The following is a 15,801-nucleotide window of genomic DNA, read 5'->3' as shown; positions in this document are numbered from 1 at the left end:
GCAGGCTGGCTCTTAAGCGGTCTAACCACGAGCCCACACTGCTGGGAATGGAGCCCAGAAGACCTGCTGCCCAAACACAAGCTTCTGTGTATGAGCAGCTGCATCCAGGGCTGCTTGTGATCCTGCATCCCCCAAGCAGTGCTAGAGATGGAAAGACCCAGGAGCAGCCCTGTCACAGCTGTCCCCTATGAGGGGAGTGGGACAGGCACTGAGGTCCCTCCAGATGCAGGAAAAAAACCAGGGAGGGAAGCAATGGGCAGCTCCACCTTTGCCCATGCCTGAGCTGAGAGCAGGCAGGGGAGTCAGCTGAAAAGTCCCTGGATGCAGCTGGCACACTGCCTGAGGCTACTGGGGCATCTCCACACCAGATAACAGCATGAGCTCCACAAACTCCTTTTCTGCTGTGATCCTGACCATGGGATATTACAGTGGTCAGGGATCTCTCCTGGGACCCTGTTTACAATGCCCCTGCCCAGACATTCTCAGCCTTGGCTCACCTTGCACTGATCTTTCTGATTTGATTGCATTTTCCAGAAATTCAAGACTGGCATTCCTGCAAAAGGCAGTGCATACTTTATTAACTATGCTGCTTTCTTGTCCACTAATTAAAATCAAATTATATCTGATGCACACAGCATACTTTGCAGTGAAAGAAACCTGCTTTCCCAGTCTGCTCTCTGAAGCAATTTATTTAGCCCGCTGAGCTGAAAAGAGTGCAGCCCTGCAAAGACCCCAGGGATGCTGAGGACCCAGCTGGCTGGAACTTCTCCTGGGCTCAACTTTTTGGTTTCATTCCAGGCTAGGGCCAGGGTTGCCCATGGCTGAGGGGAAGAGCAAGGAAAAAGTGATCCCAAGGGAACTGAGCCCAGCTGATGGCACACAATGAGGCTGTGTTGGTTTGACACAGCCTGGTTTTAGTGGCCAGGAGAAAAGCTGCTCGAAACGTCTATGTCCGGCACAGAGCCAATCGCTGAAGGCTCTGACAATGGGCAGGTTACTAGCCTAATTAGACAAGTTGGTAACGCCTCTGTGATGATATATTTAAGAAAGGAAAAACCACGGGAAACTCCTTCTTCTTCCGAGGGGTGGTGAGGCAGCCGCTGGGACCCATCCCGGGGGGGGACCACCAGGGCCCATCCCAGCAGGGGCTGGCGGAGGCCTTCCTGAGGCCGGGACCGCGAGGCCAGAGCCCTCCTGAGGCCAGGACCGCACAGCCAAAGCCCTCCCGAGGCCGGGACTTCACGGCCAGGGCCCTCCCAAGGCTGGGGCCCTTCTGAGGCCGGAGCCGCCCGTGCGGTGCCAGCAGGGACCACATGGCCAGCAGTGAGAGACACGGCGAGCAATTCCCCGATGCGGGCCCTGGACGAGATCAACCTCTCAACTACAATTTACAGACACCAACTTTCTTCCAAGTCAGAGGAAAAACAAAAGTGAGGACATGTGAGGAAAACCAACATGGCGGCACCAAGGTCAATGAAAAAAAAAGGAGAGGGAGGAGGTGCTCCAAGCACCAGAGCTGAGATTCTCCTGTGAGCCGTGGTGAGGACTATAATACAACAGTTTCCCTGTAATTCATGAGGTGCATGGGGAGGTGCAGAGATCCACACGCAGCCCGTGAAGAAGAGTACTCATGCTGGAGCACGTGGGTGCTGAAAACCTGTATCTAGTGAGGAACTTGAACAGAGAGATGACCCTTGCTGTTAGAGATAGAGGAAGAGAGCCTTCACTTCCAAACTGGAACAGCTCATCCTTAAAAGACTACACTCCATGAACTAAAATGACCCACGCTAGGCAGTTGTGGGAAGACTGCTTGGCCTGTGGAAAGGACTCACATTGCAGCAGGTTTGGGCGGGACTACTGCTTGTGGAAGTTAAAGTCATGATAGAAAAGTTCACAGAGAACTATCTCCCGTGGGAAGGATCCCGCAGCACAGCGGAAGAAACTCTTTTCCTTAAGCATACCGAAGAATGGTTTTTAAGAAGTGAAATACTGACCAAAACCCCATGTTTTGTTTCCGTGTGCAGTTGGTAGAAAGAGGGAGGGACTGGGAAAGAAAGTGTTCTGAAAGTTCTATTTGGTTCTCATTACCCTTTTTACTTTTAATTCTGTTAATAAGATATCTTCTTTATAAGGTTTAAGTTTTGAACCTGTTTTGCCTTAAAGTGTTTTGTTTTTTTTTTTTTCAATAATCCTTATCTCAACTCATGAAAATGAAGTTTTAATTTCCCCTCCTCTGCTTAGCTATAGCAGAGGAAAATAAGTAAATGGGTTTTTTTTTGTGAGTGCCTGGCACTTAGCTAGCATCAAACCCTGACAGAGGCTCATGGGAAGGTGAGCAGCAGCAGTCACCCTTGCCCTGGGCTCCATTTTGGGTCCATCTGTCTCCTCTGCCACAGGCTTGGGCACCAGCACATGACACCAGCATGTTTGGCTGCCTGGGGAACAGGAGAGGATGAATTTCCTGAGAGTGATCCAGTCCCTGCATGAGGGCACAGCATGAAGGACACGGAGAGCACAAGCCCAGAGCAGCCCCCTCACAGGAGGGTCTCAGCAGGCACTGCCAGCCCTCTAGCAGTACTGCAGGATGCACCCACAAATGCCTCAGACCCTCTAGCTCAGGCAGGGCCTGGACAGACCCTGTCCCTCTGCCCAGCAGCACTGGCAGATCCTTTTGCCCACAATGCACTAAAATGCTGGTAGTGGGTCCTCAGAAAACAGCATAAGGCTCAACATGGAGCAAGTCACATAGTAAAGAGGCTCAGGAGAGATGGGCCAGCCCCTGCCCTGTGTCTCCTCAGTGAAGCCACTACTCTCAGATTTTTTTCCTTAGGGAAAGGGTAGAGTTTCTGCAAAAAGACAAGACTTCCTCTGTGGCCCTTGTGCTGGTGCTGGCAGGAGCCATGTTTGGAGTAATACATCATCAATGGAAGGTATCTAATGATGTACTGCCCTAATACATCACCATAGCAACAGTGCTCTAATGATGTATTATTCTAATGTGTTACCCAAGTGCCCATTCCTCCGGATGATGTATGGTTAGGATGGCTGTGCTCCGCCAAGCCCAGATGCAGCAAAGCTCTCCTGACTGCCAAGCACCTCTGGGAGTGCTGTCTGCCACTTCATGGGATGCACTGGCTACGTGCTCCCACCTTTGTGGGCATCCTCAGGCAGAGGTGCTACCTTGCCACCCAAGGGTGGAGGAGCTCCCAAACTTGGTGTACATCACAGTTCTCTGGCAAACACACATTTGGGCAACTGTCATCCCTTTCCTTCCCTCCCCACAGCCAAGCTACAGTGTCACTTGGGGAGCTCTGAAAGACAATTTTAAAAGCATTCCTTCCCTGGCATTTGGAAAATCCAGAAGGGGAAGTGACAGGCTGGTTTGTGCATTTCTCCAGCCCCCCTCTAAGGTATTAAGGCCACACAGTGCCCTGGGTTTGCTCATTAACAATGAAAATACCAGCTGGAATTCTCCTGCTGCCTGTGACAGGGACAGCATTGTTTTCAATTCACACTATCTTTTTGACCATTCAAATGCCATTAATTCAGTCACCCCAATGCGTAGGACAGTTATCTGAAATGTTTTCCCAAACAGCTTAGTGACTATAGAGCAACAATTCATGGAATTGCTTGGGGACATCTGTGCAAAGCAACGCTCAGTAAAGAGCTCGTGGCCAGCTGAATGCTCCCTGTGTGGACTTCAGATTCCAGAGAGGAGCAGGGAAGCTGGCAGATAGAAAGACTGCATGAATGGCAAGAGAAATTTCATCTGTGCAAATCCATGCCAAGCTCTCAGTGCAGCTGCTGTCAGTGGGGAGCTCTGCCCCTCTGGACTGACATGGAAGAAGATTTTATTGTGCACTAAGACGCTCTCTCTGCCAGACCAGCAGCCACTCACCGCACAGGGACTGCAGCCTCTGGTGTCCTCCATGGCCACAAACATCCAGGTGAATCCTCCATAGCAGAAGCAAGGTCCAGTACAGGTTCTGTGGGATGACATTCACTGTCCCTGTGCTCTAAGATTCCTAGGCCTTAGAAGCCCCTAGAGTGGAAGCTAGCTACCACCTTGAAGCTAATGGCTTATTCCTTCATGGAGGAGCAGCAGCACTGCCTGTATCAATACAAGCTCTGGCACAGGCTGCCCAGTGCAGCAGTGGAGTCACCATCCCTGAAGGCTGTGGGGGCAATGCAGCTGGTGTTCTGCTGGCTCATGCTTCCCCTACGGCAGCCCTGTCACTGGGGTCAGCAGACATGCCTGGGAAACCACATATCATTCAGGTCACCGTGAAATACCCACAGCTGATGGGACAAGGTGCTTCAGAGATCCAAACTGGTGACACCCCAGAGGGAGACTGCCTGGTACAGACCAGAACCCCAGTCTGGCCAGTGCAGAGCTTGAGATGTCAAGCCTGCTCAGTCTCCTCAGAGCTGTGTCAGACTGTCCCTCAGCTGTGGGCAGGCACACCACAGCCCTCGCTGTAAGAGGGATGCAAGAGGCCTCTCCTCCATGGACTGCCTCTGCAAGGCTCCCGTGCTCCACCTTGCAGATTCCAATCATCTCTCAACATTTCAGCAGTGGCAAATTACAGGATCCTCAGCAGAAAAAAAAGTGAAACAGAGTGATCAAAAAAGGAATGATTGTATTATCAATAATGTTTCCAGTAGCTGATGGATGAGGACACCCAAATGATTTTTAAGATTTCAGTAGAAACCCTCCAAATGGCAGCACAAAGGCAAAATGTGTATTAACCCAGGCTCTCCTGAGAAAATCCTCCAGGGATGTGCGCAGCCATGCCAGGCGTGCGCCAAGTGTGTGCTCAGCATCATGTAGCCCATTTAACAGCAGATGAGACAGGATCTTTTCCTTGTTCCTGCAGAGACAGGAGTGATCCTGAGAGCATTCCAAGACGGATGAACAGACAGACACACTGCTCAATGGGACTCCTGCCACCCTTGTCTTTCCCAGGGCTCAGTGCAAATGCTTCCTAAACAGCTCTGGAAACAAGCAGCTTTCTGAAAGCTGCCCTTAAAGCCCTCTGCTTTCACTGACATGAAGAGTAGGGAACATCAAGAAAAAAATCACCTCCTAATTCTTTGGGGAACTGAATTTGCAGAGCAGGCATCCTGTCTTAAACATACACAAACATTCCCCTCAAAAGGCAGGCACAGCCCTTGCCCTGTGCGTGGCAGGACATACAGCTGATGGTTTTGTGATGCCACATATCCAGCACAGTCTTGGAAATGCCATTGTGCTGGAAACATATTAGACAACATTGTCATGTATTGAAAATTGGCAAATCTCCAGGCTGGAGTTTCAAGGGATAATTTGTAGATTGAATGTTAATAAATATTACTGTTGTTATCTTGCAAGGCTGTGGTGACTTCACTCTGCTGCCCATTGCACATCTTGATTTTTACTTTTTTTACCCCCATAACAAGCAGCATAGGCAATTCCAGCACAGCTGGTAAGGAAGCCAGTTGAAGACACATGGGAAAAGGTGATTCTTTCTGTGCCTATGTCACTGCCTCCCCAAACTCTGCTGCTTCAAACACTTGCTGACACAGGATCGTTGTTTTACTTGAGTCCTGTCTGTCCTTCTTCCTGCAAACTTACCCAGTCTCAGTAGCACTGGCCCAGCCATGGCACATGGAAGTTAGGAGCAGGCATCAAGGGGATCCTCAACAGCATAAATCTTCTTTTAGCTCCATGGGGCAAGAGGTATGGAGGAGAAATACTGTCATTTCTTCAGCTCTGCACTGCCTTCAGAGCTGTGATGTGGCTTTGCTCTCGGGAGCTTTTTTGTGCAAAACATCAGAGCAGCACCTCACCTAAACACACCTGCAGCGGGTGCTCCAGTGGCACTCCCCTGGGAGTGCCCCCCTACATCTCCTGGGGGACCCTGCCCTCCCCATGGGCTGGCTAGCCCCAGGGGCCATTCACAACACACTGCAGCCCACCATGATTTATGTGGCACTTGTACAATTGATGCGCTTTGTGCCTGGGGACAGTTAAATGGTAGCTCTGTCATTAGTTTAAGCAGAGGTTAAAGGTGATCAATAACAAGGGTTTCATGCCCAATTGATCACCTCTCACTATTTATTTCTGCCTTTTGCTTTCCATTCCATGGTGCTTCTAGAAATAGTAATTAAAGACATAACAAGTGTTCCACTAGGACGAATATCAAACACTCCAGATATTGATTAAATTCTCTCCCTCTTAATGACGTTGACCTGCGCCTGTCCCCAACACCAGCAAGGCTGGGCCAGACTGCAAGGTTGTTCCCAGCAGCCAGAGTTGGGGAAGCGAGAGCCCTCCTGGCAGCAGAGCCAGCCCTGCCCTGGGCAGATGGAGAAATGCACAGTGTTCTGGGACAGGCAGTATTTAGCTGTCAGGTCCAAGTCACTCTCTGAGCCTCACTACTTAGCCCATCCCGTGAGCCTGTCACACAGACCTGGACTCAGTGAGAGGAGCACCATGGGGGGAGTACAAGGGAAGCAAGACGTCAGGTCATGTTTGACAACACTTTTCATCCCTTTGCTCCCAAATGCTTTGACACCTCAGCCCATGTCATGGCATGGAAAAAACCTGATGAAAACTGTCCTGAACACTGAGTATTCTCAAGCTCCTGGCACTCTGCAGAGGACACAAAGGCATAAGGGACTGGACCTTAATCCTGAAGAAAGAAATTCAGAGTTGCACCCTAACCCCCACCTGGAAGGAATGAGGGCAGGGGACAATGTCCAACACCACAGCATGTCATTGCTCCTCCAGACAGCTCTGCCAGATTCATACCACAGGCCATGTGCGTAAAAATAACCCCATGCTGCTGCAAGTCAGCCAGGAGCTGAAGAGACAACACTCGACTGCACTTGTCAGCATGAGCTGGAGCTCCATGTGGCTCCCAGCTGATGGGGAGTGTTCCAGCAGTGGGTGATGCCCTTCCACAGCACTTATCCTCAATGCCCAAAGCAGCCTATCCTGCTTTTCACAGCCCTGGGCAGCAGGGTTAAGAGCACTTTTCCCAGATCAGGAACATACCCATACCAGTGAGAGTGGGAAGCAGGGCAGAGATGTTTGGTCCCCGCAGCACAGCTCTGCCTGCACCGCACCACTAAGCCCAGCACACAGGAATGCTCTTCCCACTAGAGTGACTGAAAAATCCCTCTGAGAAATCCCTCTGCATCCCTCACTGTGCGCACAGGCAGCATCTCACACTGCTGCAGCTCTTTTTGCTGAGGTGCCTCAGCAATCCATGTAAATTAAATCTTGCAACTTAATGTCATATCTTATGATATCACTTCATGAGAAGTAAGAACACTGGGGAAAAAAATCCTAAACATTTCTCATAATCCTTAAGAAAGTGAACAGGGTATCTGGGAGTAAAATTCAGGAGCTCTGATAGCATTTTAGAGGAAAGCCTGCATTGTAGCACTTCTCCTAATTGCCCTCGTGTACTACGTTTCCCTCATTGCCCGTCCTTCTGTTGGTTTGTCTGTAACCAGGTTAGTCTCAAACGTGACTGAAAAAAACATCTCCAATTTAAAACTAATTATATATTTTAAAAATCCCCAAACATAAAGACATCTAATGCAATAGTCTGACTCTTTATTCTGCAAATTACTCCAAAAGATGCAAATGTGTAAATTCATTTCCTAGAGTTTTGTCTGGCTACAAATTTATGATCCAGCATAATCTCAGTTGCATAGCCTTTAGTGTGATTGAGAGGTACTAATACACAACGAGTCCAGGTAATAAAAATCACAGGACAGATTTTCTCAAAAAAAAACCCCCAAAGCCCCAAACCAAACAAACCCAAAAAAGTACAGTAAAATTTAAAGATCTCCATTTGCCCATTGGCTCTCTGATACCTTCTACTGATCCCTGACTGCAGAGCTGGTATTTCTGTGGAGCATCCAACACCTCTTGTGCATATATGTGATATTTGGAAGAAGACTTTTGTGCACTTGTTCATTGATTTACTTTGAAGGACACAGCTGTTAGGGGTGCAGCTCCTGAGACAGAGCTGAGCAGCTTCAGTGAGCCATCCACCTTCCTTAAACATGCTGACAGAATAGCCAGCTTGGAGACATTCTGTGGGAAACACTGTTCTGTGGCTGTGGTAACTGCTAAGAGTTTTGGCCCTAGAGAATCTGGTACAATGATAGAAAGCAGATTGCCCCTGTGGAGCTGAGAGAAGCCAATGCCCACAAGGAAAAAGGTCCTGGATGCTGGTGGTACTGCACAAATGCCTTGATCAGGCAGAATGCTCCTGAAGAAAGGTAGGAAAAAGGAAAATAAAGAAATGTCTTTAAAGTTTGGCATGAAAAGCATTCTTCGTTGCAGCGAGTGCTCTCAGCAGTTTATGAGCCAGGGAAACAATGTAACCAGAACACCTTTGCAAGGCTTACAAGAAATAACATTCAATTTGCCCAACACCAAAAATAATGTGATATCAAGGAATATGAAATATTCATAAGGTCTGATCTAACATGCACATTATATCATGTGTACAGCATCACGTGCTTTAACACAGCCTTTGCAATCTTGTAATCCCCACATACGGCACAGACACCGGGTTGCGTTAGTTCAAACTGAAACCAGGGGGAATTTCCATTGGCAGAGCTTCCTTCAGTGACAGAGGAAAACACCTGAGGAAGTGCAGTTGGCCATATCTCTACTGCTGTGACCAGGTGAGAGCTGCATGCACAACTACACTTGCAACAAATCACAAGTGGGAGCAATGCTGAATGCCCATAAATCAGCTTGGCAAAGCGCAGTGGCAGTTCCCGTGAGAGATTTTAACGAGTTCCTTCTCTGTGTGTTTCCTATATGGGCACATACACACAAAACAGGGATGATGCTGCTCAGAGCCCACATTGTACTTGCTGGTGTAAGCCTACAAAAAGCCTGGTTTTTTTGGAGCTGCCCATTTCAGGAAGGTACATTGCTCTTGGTCCTGCTGAGCAGCAATATTACTCTTAATGAGACCAGACACTGTCATCTATGGACATTTAGCATTTTAAAATAAAACTAGAACACCCCCCACACCACCTCTGCTTGCTGCTGCCCTTGCTGGGGCTGATCTGCTCTGGAGGATAAGAGGGCAGCAGCCGCTGGCAGTAGACAGAGCCCCCATGGGAGCCACAGCCACTGAGCACCCATCCTCAGCACATGACAAGCAGCAAGCATCAGCTCCGAGTCACCAGCCAGGATGTGCTCATTTCAAACAACCCAACTGTAAGAAAAATATGCGGCAGCTAAGGAGAAGTAATTCCAGAATTGTGGAGTTCTGCCCTGGGGCAGGACCCAAGTCTGCTTCTGGTACCTGTGAAATGATAACTCTGAGCTGTCCTGGGGCTGATCCAGCTCCAAACAACCAACGGTATAATTAGCATAAAATTAAAATATATGCAAACAACATTATCACAGAATTACAAGATTTGCTTAACCCAATGGTACTGAAATCTCTCCTTCTAGGGAAGAGAGCAAGCAGGAGTGGGCAAAATTGGGAACAAGACTATGGCGCTAATGCTGATGCTCTGAATCTTCATGTAAGGAGATTATAGTGTTTCAGCTGCTGCCTTAGCTCATTAGGGGCCAGTTGCATCACAGCACTGTGCTGGGATCAAGCATGGCTCTGGCTGGGCAGCAGTCAGAAGAGACCAGATTCAGTGGAAAGCATAAGATGAACATGGCATTACTAATTACAAGTGACTGTGCCTCACTAGGCAAACTGCTGTGCTGTAGTCACTTCTGCAGTTGTTATACAGCAAGCACTCCCTGTTCTTGCAAGTGGCAGCAATAATAGTCTAATACAAGAAATCTGGAAGAAAATGGATACTGGAATACTACAACTTTTCCTAAGCATTCAGGAAAGCTAATTGGCAACTGTTCACCTCTCTACAGGTAAAAGGGAAAAAGTGATACCCTACTGAATGTTGTCTGCCTTACAGAAAACAGCAGTGTCCTAAAGTTACCAATAACCAGTTTATAAGATGACAGCATTTGGGTTATTGGTAATTTTAGCAATAGCATTTGGGAAGCACAGCTGCCCTCCCCATGTACCTGGAGCACATGGGCAGTCTCTCTGCCCAGGCAAAGGGTGGCACAGCACAGCTCATGCCCTTCTGTGAGTGTGAGAAGCGCTGAGCCCACACCAGGGCTGCATTTGCCGGGTACCAACTTCACCATCTGGCCAAAGACTCCTTGGTCACTACCTCAGCTCTCCTCAGCAGTCTGAGATGTAAGCCCTGGGTCACCAGCCCCTCTGGACTGTGGGCAAGGCAAGCAGATCATCCCAGTCCCTGGTGATGGATGACACCTGCCCCAAGAACGACAAGCACAGCCCGGTGCGACCATAGGACTGATCAGAGCCCGAATGCTCTGAAGAGCATCTGCAGGGGTCAGGCACTGCTCAGCAGCAGAGTGCTCCTGGGTTAGAGCAAGGATTTCCCATCAGCACAGACCTAAACCCCTCTCACACTGGCAGTGCTCCCGTTCCTTATCTACACTTCCTACTTTGTATATTTACTTTGTTGGAGCATTGTTAAATAAGTTTTTGTACATCTGCTTTTCTTTAATGTACCAATAGCATAGTCCTACCTTACTCCTGCTTTACTACTGATGTAGTAGTATGAGGTAATGCTTTTACCTTAGTGAGAAACAACCAACAAAAAAAAGTCTCCTTCTAGTAATTGCTATTTAATCCCTGCCCAGGAAAACTAACAAGTTATTCTAAGATAGGCAAACCTTTGGGGCATTTGATTTTTAGAACAGCTGAGCACTGCAGCACTGCAGAAATGAGAGATACAAAGAGTATTTTATTTTTTCTGCTCAACAGCATAAAAAGAGCTAATGCAGTGGGGCTGCCAGCACCTTATACAATCTGACACACCGAACAACCCAAGGGTGCTCATCCTCCCCAGCACTCACAGCACATCTCATCCATTAGGAGAACGCAATGTGAAAACTGACCCTTCCCTTCTGAGTATCAATATAAATCCTGTTTGCCATCCAGGTTAGTTCAGAATGAAGAGGTTACTGAAATGTCTCCTACTATAGAAAATCAGCACAATTAAACATTCAATGCAAACAAGTATGTTTTCTTTAAAAAAAAACAAAAAAAAACCCCTCTTTTGTTCATTTTTGATTTTGTTTCTTCTGCCCTTAAAGGCTGGCTGTCACACAGAAATTCTGAAGCAAAAGCTGCAGTTACAGCATGACCAAACACTAAAAACAATGGTGCATGTGTGGGGAACACATGAGGTAACAGCTAAGGACAGATTCTCAGAGTTGGAAATTAATTTAAATGCTGTCACGATACATTGACTCAAACCCTTGAATCATCATCCTCTTACTTTTTTACTGGAGTGTATCATCTAAGCTACTACATCTGCTTAGCTATTTAGAAATTAGTAAATATTCCGTAAAAACGGCAAAACTTTTCGAATTCAGGATCTCTACAACAGCCCTACCATTCTCTGCTCTTCCATAAAAACCAGTCCCATTACAAAAAAAGGAAGCTAATGCTGTAGCAAAAGCTGACAGAACACACACCACACACTAAACCCTTTAAGCGAGATTTCATATTATTCTCTTCATGCCAAGGGAAGTTATTAATACCCTAACCCACAGCATTTACTATCTTGTTTGTATCACAAAGTGAACCATGTCTTTACAGGGTATTTGATGAAATAACTGCTCAAAGTGACTTTATTTTAAAATCTCAAAAATCAGTTTACTAGAATTTTGAATGAGAACTTGATAGTCTTATATTAGCTGATGTAGAATAGCTACATTATAAGAAACATTGAAAATGAAATAAATTATAACATTATCAATGGCAAATATGACATTGCTTAGACAAGTAATACACACCCCCACCAAAGGCACAAAATGCAACAAAATCAAACTGCTGCGAAGACAAGAATTTTCAAGTATAAATTTTCAAGAGTAAGTTACATTTGGTATGTTAGAAATTTTTATATATATTAAAAAGAATTATACACAAATTGCAATGCACAATGCAGCGCTTCTGATAAAATAATCCCTTTTAAAGCTTCTGTTTTCACAGCACATAATTTGTACTGAGTAAAGTGGGGAAACTATCCAGTGCCAGATGTCTGAGAACATTAGTAAATTCTTTGCCAACTAAAAAGAAAGAATTTGGTTCTTTACTATGAGATTTCAATGAAGTATTTAATCAGTGCAAGACCTCTGTATGGGAACATATTTCAAAAGTTCTCCCAACACACAAAACACCGCAGGAATCCAAGGACCTGCAAAGGCAAACAACCCTCACATGCAACTTTTCTTGGTGCTGCAAGAGAAGGTTTAAAGTAGAGGGGCAGGACCATTCCCCCCAAGAACTGAGAATGCAAACCCCGTACTTTCAGCCTTTCTTGGCATAACCACAAAATATTCGGGCATGAAACCACGAAAAGGAAAGCTGGTGACATCAGAAAACCCGAGAGCGTGGTTTGAGTAGAAGGAATCTACTTAGCAACACCAGTGTGCACGTATTACCGCTGCGATATGTGGGAGAAAAGTTACGTGCGGGCTGTTTTCTGCTCACACTGCGGAGAGTTACGCTCGGATCAGTAAAACACTGCAGAAGGTGCGGGGACACGGCAGGGCACAAGAGCATCCACGTAGGGAAGCGGCTCGCCAAAGCGTGTTACCGGGCGGGCAAATCCCGCCGAGCACCGCTGCTGCGAACCGCACGGCACCGCGGACGCCGGGGCCGCCCGCGCCCGGGATGGGGCTCCTCGGGGGGCTCGGCGGCCGCCGCAGGGGAGCTCGGCGGGGCCCCGCCACGGCAGCGGCGCCGCCACCGTCCCCGACGGCCGGCGTCCCCCGGCAGCACCGCTCCCGGCCGGGCGCTGAGCCTGCAAAGACGACACGAGACCGGTTCCTGGGTAAATGGTTTATGTAAGTAATAAAATATTTACTATAACATAAATAGAAACGTACCCTCGCAGTCTACATTGGTTTTGCAATAGAGATACAAACAAAAACCGAAACCCAAGGGAATGGACCGAACTGAACCCACCAACGGGAGGGTGCGAGCTCCGCGCACGGTTAGAAATAAATAGAGACGGGCCGGGAAATGGTTTGGAAGTGTCCCCCCGGGCGGGCCGGGCAGAGCGGGAGGGGCCGAGCCGGGGACGCCGCCGCCCCCCGGCTGCGCGAGGAAGGGAATAAATTAGAGATCGCAAACCTTTGGCTACTGCTGCGGCGGCCGCTGCGGCTCCGGCGGGCGAATAAATAGAGCGCGGGGCGCGGAGCAGGCGGCCGGGCCAGTCTGAGAATAAATTAAAGCGCGTCCCCCGCTGCCCGCGCCCGCTGCGCCGCCGTCGGGGCCGCGGGGGGCCGGGCAGTCACTGCACGGCGCCGGGCAGCGCGTGGTGCAGCGGCGACGTGTCCGCCTGTGCGTAAACGTCCTCCATGGGGGGATGCGGGACCCCGGCCGGCGTCATCCGCTTCTCCTTCTGCCGCCGGTTGCAGAACCAGACCCGCACCACCTCTTTCTCCAGCTGCAGGGAGTCCGCCAGGGAGGTGATCTCGTGCGCCGAGGGCTTGGGGCACTTGAGGAAGTGGTTCTCCAGGGCGCCCTTGACGCCCACCTCGATGGACGTCCGCTTCTTGCGCTTCCGGCCCTGTGCCGCAATCTTGTCCAGGTTGGTGGGGCTGCCCGTGCTGGAGTCCGTCTCCTCCAGCCACTTGTTGAGCAGCGGCTTCAGCTTGCACATGTTCTTGAAGCTCAGCTGCAGCGCCTCGAACCGGCAGATCGTGGTCTGCGAGAAGACGTTCCCGTAGAGAGTGCCCAGCGCCAGCCCCACATCGGCCTGCGTGAAGCCCAGCTTGATGCGCCGCTGCTTGAACTGCTTGGCGAATTGCTCTAGGTCGTCGGAGCTGGGCGCGTCCTCGTCCGACGGCTCGGGCGGCCCCAGCGGCGGCGGCGAGGCCGCCAGCTCGTGGCCGCCCGCCTCCTCGGCGCCCAGCGGGTCGCGTAACCCGTGGTGCAGCGCTGGCGCCGGCGGGGCCAGCATTCCGTTGAGGCCCGCATAGGGTTGCGCATAGAGCAGCGGCTGCCCCGACGGCGGTGACATGGGCGGCAGGTGGTGCGCACCGCCCTGCGCCCAGCCACCCGCCGCGCTGCCCGCCGCCGGCTGGTGCACCAGGTGCGGGCGGTGGTGGAAGGCGGCGGCGGACAGCTCCTCGCGAGGCCCCGGCGGGCCACCCTTGGCGTGCTCAGCGGGCGGAAGGTGCGCGCCCCCACCACCCCCACCGCTGCCCCAGTCCGTGCCGGCGCTGGGCAGCCACTGGTGGTGCGCCAGCCCGACGGCGTGCCCGGCGGCGGGGGCCAGTCCCTGCAGGTACTCGTGGTGCATCATCTTCTGCACTTCGCGGTACGTGGTGCCCTGGTGCAGCCGGTCCCCGTCGGGGTGCATGAGCGCGGCGGAGCGCGGCAGGTACTGCGCGGCGGCGGCCATCGCGTGTGCGCCGCGCCGTGTGCGCCGCGCTTTAGAGCCGCGCGCCGGGGCGCGGGGCCGCCGCGCGCCGGCCCCGCCCCCGCGCCCCATTGGCCCGCCCGCCGCCGCGGGAGGCCCGCGCCGCTCCGCCATAGGGCGCCGCCGGCGGGGGGCGCCGCCCCGCGCTGCCCGTCGCCATTGGCCGGCGGCGGGCGGCCGCTGCCCACGGGATTGGCGGCGGAGGCGCTCGGCGGGGCAGCCCGCGGCGGAGCGGCCGCCGATTGGAGGAGGGCGGTTCATTCATGCCGAGCTGCCGCCGGCCACATGGGCCGGGCGCGGGGGCGGCTCGGCCCCTCTGCCCGTTGGGTTTTGGCTGCTGTAAGGCAGGTGGGGGACGTTGGCTCCTGCAGCTGGTGTGCGGGGGTGGCCACTGGTCCTTAGCCACTGGACTGCGTGGTAATCCAGACCAACCTGGGACATTAAAAATGACCTTTATGGTAAACTTGGACCCTGCAAAGGGGGGGACCTCGTTCCTAAGCACTCCATAGTTTAGAGCACCAAGGGCCAAAAAATGAGGATCTGAGATTGTTTGGGCGTCATGGGAAGTGTGGGTCTTGGATGCTGCCTCAGAGGCAAGTCTCTGAGCCGGTTTGAGGGTTGGCACAGGATAAAGGGTGGAGGAATTTGTGGGAAAAGACAAGGACAACAAGAAACAGACATGTCTGGCAATGCTGGGAGAGGGGCAAGGGATGTCTTAATTAAGCCAGCTCCAGACTTCATCTGGGGCTTGAGGCCCAAAGTGAATCAGGGTGGGCACCAGGAAATTAATCACTTCTAAAAATTAATCTTTGTCTCTGTGCTCCATTTGTAAAATGGGAGCAGAGACAGTGACCTTTGCCAAGGGCTTGGGTGAACAATGAACCATCGGATCAATATGTGTACGAGTACAACATGTCAATGGCCACACACAGATACCCTGCACTCTCCTCATCTGGGCAGGGTGGCTCGCTGCTGTTAAGGACATTAACTGCAGCCTCCTGAAAGGCTTTTCGTGAGGTGGCCCACATCCCTTCCCTCTGCGTCGGAGGCACTTTGTCATTTCTGTGCACCAAAGCACTGGTTTGGACTTGGGTACTCCAGCCCTCCACGCTGGGACTATTGGAGCCAGCAGACAGAAGAACTAGTTTTGGCTTCTGGGCTTGGGGGGACCAAGCACAGCTGCTGCAACACCCCACATCAGTGCATGTGCAGCTCAGTGCACAGCACAGTGCCCACCTCTGCCTGCACTGCCCACCTCATCCCAGTGCAGCGGTGGACCTGTGGGCT

General features: G+C 50.9%; 1 protein-coding gene across 1 annotated transcript; it reads right to left on the bottom strand.

The window, feature by feature from the left end:
- Window positions 1-12,825: 12,825 nt before the first annotated feature.
- On the bottom strand, window positions 12,826-14,500 carry POU3F1 (POU class 3 homeobox 1). The gene has a single exon (XM_068994457.1). The coding sequence runs from the start codon at window positions 14,494-14,496 to the stop codon at window positions 13,381-13,383; it is 1,116 nt and encodes a 371-aa protein (XP_068850558.1). The 5' UTR covers window positions 14,497-14,500; the 3' UTR covers window positions 12,826-13,380.
- Window positions 14,501-15,801: the final 1,301 nt, after the last annotated feature.

This window comes from Aphelocoma coerulescens, chromosome 23 (assembly GCF_041296385.1).
Source record: "Aphelocoma coerulescens isolate FSJ_1873_10779 chromosome 23, UR_Acoe_1.0, whole genome shotgun sequence".
Taxonomy (NCBI): Eukaryota; Metazoa; Chordata; class Aves; order Passeriformes; family Corvidae; genus Aphelocoma; species Aphelocoma coerulescens.
The sequence above is the reverse complement of the archived record's forward strand: the minus strand, read 5'-3'. Positions and strand labels throughout refer to the sequence as shown.

Bases quoted from the DNA above. Each gene is read 5' to 3' on its own strand.
- POU3F1 (XM_068994457.1), bottom strand. From the start codon at position 14,496: ATGGCCGCCGCCGCGCAGTACCTGCCGCGCTCCGCCGCGCTCATGCAC.